General features: G+C 51.3%; 1 protein-coding gene across 1 annotated transcript in view; it reads right to left on the reverse strand.

The window, feature by feature from the left end:
• Positions 1-273: 273 nt before the first annotated feature.
• Positions 274-3,857, reverse strand: part of MONBRDRAFT_33840 (uncharacterized protein) — a gene marked incomplete at its 5' end in the record, with an annotated part of 22,507 nt that continues 18,923 nt past the window's right edge. The window contains 9 exons of the mRNA XM_001748779.1: positions 274-1,622; positions 1,801-1,860; positions 1,950-2,183; positions 2,445-2,529; positions 2,725-2,846; positions 2,984-3,077; positions 3,172-3,205; positions 3,331-3,430; positions 3,586-3,648. Of these exons, the coding sequence (XP_001748831.1) occupies positions 375-1,622; positions 1,801-1,860; positions 1,950-2,183; positions 2,445-2,529; positions 2,725-2,846; positions 2,984-3,077; positions 3,172-3,205; positions 3,331-3,430; positions 3,586-3,648 (2,040 nt within the window). The 3' untranslated portion in view covers positions 274-374. The remainder of the gene's footprint in view (positions 1,623-1,800; positions 1,861-1,949; positions 2,184-2,444; positions 2,530-2,724; positions 2,847-2,983; positions 3,078-3,171; positions 3,206-3,330; positions 3,431-3,585; positions 3,649-3,857) is intronic.

Raw genomic sequence — 3,857 nt, forward strand, 5'->3', positions numbered from 1 at the left:
AGTCATGCTGCAATTAAACGCTAATTCCGTAGCATGCAATATGCTCGTTAGCATCAACAATGGGTAGGGTTCAGCACTCGAAACTCACTTCAGAACATGTCCGACCTATTTAAACTCGAGGCGAGTCTCATAGAGAGTCACATGGAGGGAAACAGGAAGGGAAACAGCCGGAGAAACAGGCAGAGAGACAGACAGAGAGACAGACAGAGAGACAGACAGAGAGACAGGCAGAGAGACAGACAGAGAAACAGACAGAGAAACAGACAGAGAAACAGACAGAGAAACAGACAGAGAAACAGACAGGGAAACAGACAGAGAAACAGATAAACAGTGAAGAGGTCAATTATCTCACACTCGAAAAGAGTCAGCACCTCTCACGTCGAGGCGCTCATGAGCTCGTACAGCGCAACCGCGTGGCGTAGCTCCAGAGTGTCGGGCAGCTCTCGAAACCAGGGTAGCTCGTCCAGATCTTCTTCAGTGCAGTAGCCGAGGTACTCCTTCAGCGATCCATTGGCCGGCCACTGATCGTCCTTGAGCTGATTTGTTAACAAATCGTGCAAAACCGACGAAATAACGCTCAGATCGACCTTGAACAAGAGCGCACGCACGGCCTGTGCCAACTCCTCATCCAGGCTCTCTCGATAGGCCTCGTGCACTTGCTCCAAGGGCCCATCGACGCTTTCTGTTTCCAAAAGCAGCAAGAGAGACTGCAAGTGTTGCAACTGCACCTGACTATCCAGGCACTCATTTGCCACCTTATTCCATTCAGTCGCGCTCACATTCATGCTGGTCAGCATGTAGTCACGCAGCTGGACGGTGGGATCAAGGCCCAGCAGCTCGCTTCCTTGTCCTCCCAGGGTTGCCAAAAGAGCTATGGCATCCTCCAAAAGGCGTCGGAGGATGCGAAGGCGACTTTGCACGTCTAGCTCACGCAACAATTCTTGCTTCACTGAGGCAGAAAGCTGCACCTGAGGTATGCGCTGGCGCAGTGCCGCCAAATGGCCCACAGCCTCGACATCTCCCGCATAGCGATACTCTCGCAGATCCAGCTGCACACCGCGCTTCCCCGATAGCAGGGATTGCTCAATCCAGCGCTCGACAAGGCCAAAATCAAAGGTGATTGGCGTTTCAAGGTTCACGCACTCAATAGTGCGCTGAGCAGCAATCGAGACCATACGCTGAGCAGTCGATTCAATGCTAAAGTTAAGCAGCAGGGCATCCAGTTGCGCGGCAGACGTTTTGTGTGACACAACCACTTGCGCGGCGCCAGGCACTTCAGGCCCTTCCGTCTTCGCCTCCAAGGCCGTGTGGACGTTGCCCATGTCCGTATCGTGATCCCCGCCAGCTGTGCGCTTGAGCTGCGCCACGCGCAGGGCTGTCATGACATCGTTATGGGCTTGGACCAGCATGCGACAGAGTTGCACGGTACAGAGGCCTCGGGCGTCAGTTTCCTGGCCCACCAACAAAACTGGCAGGGAGAAAATGACTGCCACCTCGGGAGTCATGGGGTTTTCCTCATCGCCCGTGCCCTTGAGATTCACGCGACCGTCTGCGGTGAGAAAGGGGTTGGGCGTGCATTCATAGATATTGGGCGAAAGCATGGGCAACGTCGCATTAAATGCCTACAGGACACGGGTGTAAACAAGCATCAGATCATCCAAGTGCTTTTGCTCAGCATGGTCACCTTGAGGTAGTAAAACGATGGGCAAGGATGCGGGTACGGTGGCATCAACTTGCCTCGCAATAGCCCTCAAGCACACGGGCAGCCACAGGCTGTCGCTCCACCGGAAGGCGTGCTACCACGTCGCAGTTGCGGATGGCCGCTGCGTCTTCGCGGCTGAGGCTGCTATTGGCAAACACCTGTCCAAGATTGCACGGATGGGACAGACATGAGATGGCATGCACGCGAATAAAACGGAATTGAGGCTTTAGCTGACGTGTCAACGCACCTCAAACAAGATGGCATGCCATCCTAGGATAGGCGTCAAGTGGCGCACAAGCTGCAAACGATTCTGGACGCGTAAGCAAGCCGCCAACACGGGAAAATTTTGCTGATTGGAGCCAATGGCCCCAAAGGTGGCCACGAACGTGTCAAAATCGGCCTTGGGTCGCGGCGACCACAGGAGCGCCGAGAGCTTGACGCGGCCCTCCTCACTGGCTCGACTGTCCGCTTCCTTGCAAAACTGCAGAGCAAAGCGGACCAGGTCGGATGGTAGAAAAACGAGGTGTTGGTCAAAAAAAAAAAAAAAAAAAAATCAAAAACAAAACAAGAACAAAAAACAAAAAATCAAAACAAGCCAAAAGCAACAACAACAGCAAACAACAACAACGACGCCGAGTAGGACAAGGGATGCACATGCAACATTCTTAGCAAACCGAAAAACAAATTTACGACACAACTCCTCCATTGCCAAATTGCCAAAGGTTGCTCGCTGCAGACCAACCTCAGACCAAATTTTCTCCAGCAGTTCAGTTTTAGCCCGATCCTTGAGGTGTGCCGTCATGCCATGTATCTTGGAACGATCCGCGCTGTGGCATGCCAGGGGGCCACATGGGGTAATTCAGAAGCACGTGCAGAACAGACCGCACGGTCATAGCAATACTTGTGGGTTGCGCACGAGAAGTTTACAGGATAGGACTTTGTGGTTGGAAGGCCGCCACTCAGGGCGTGCAAAAGTAAGACATGGCACCACCCAACCATTCGAATGTGCTTCAGCAACTTACAGTCGTGGGTCGATGAAGGTGCGTTGCAGGTGCAATTCGTACAGGTCGCGCGACTCGTGTGTGACAAAGGCGGGTGCAATCTTTGTCTTCAGCATATCGGTCAAGATGGTGACCGTAAGGACCTGGAATTGGCCGTTGGATGTTGAGAAGCATGCCACAGAAGCAAATAAGAAGAAGAAGAGAGAAGGAAGGGGGCGGAAAGGAAGGGTGGCGAAAACACAAAAACAAAGGAACCACAACAGGCTTTACGCGAACTGACCAAAATATGCTCTAGCTTGAAAGACGACCCAGCCGTGGCTTGAATGGCAATTTTATGGAAGCGAGTGGCCATTTCATCACGACTTAGCGTGCCCCTGGCGATGAGTCACCATGCGAGCCACACCATCGTCAGATGTTTCAAGTTTGCTGACAGTCACCGGCCAAGCAAGCATCGTCCTCTCGCCTCACCTTTGACTTGCTGCCATGGTCAAAAAGCGCCACCCTGTCAGCGCATTTTACAACATTGTGGCAATTGTCAAAGCGTGAGAACACTGAAGCTCACCAGCAACAAAAGTCGGCCCAAAAAGAAATACTTGATGGTCAACATTTTGAACAATAGGTACCTACCTGGTGTGGGGCGCAGTGTCATTGCAAGTCGAAGTGCGGCATGCACAATCAAGTGGATGAACTGCTGCGAAAAGTTGCTAATGGGGCGTCCAAGTTTCCCCTGACACGTGCAAAAAGAGGCGCAGCGAGCATATCGCAATCATTTAATGGTACTGTGAACTTTGACGTCAGCTCATTTGAGGCTCTCAAAAGCATGGATACACATAAAAACAAAATGTTAGCAAAGCCAGTGCGTTTGCGCAAAGGTGGCCTTACATCCGTAGAGTGACAAAAGCTGTCGGAATAGCCCCGGTTGGGCGCGATGCGCATGCCTTGAACCTGCGCATCGGTTTTATTTGCCAGCGGAGGTGAGGCAAGGAATCAGCCACGACCGAGAACCAAAGTCAGGGCCTTTTTGTGTTTTCAACGTGACGGAGGTGCGTCACCAGCCGACAAAAAAAAAAAAAAAAAAAAAAAAAAAAAAAAAAAAAAAAAAAAAAAAAAAAAAAAAAAAAAAAAAAAAAAAAATTTGGGAGAAAACCCCTTTT

Source organism: Monosiga brevicollis, genomic scaffold (genome assembly GCF_000002865.3).
Source record: "Monosiga brevicollis MX1 MONBRscaffold_25 genomic scaffold, whole genome shotgun sequence".
NCBI lineage: Eukaryota > Choanoflagellata > Craspedida > Salpingoecidae > Monosiga > Monosiga brevicollis.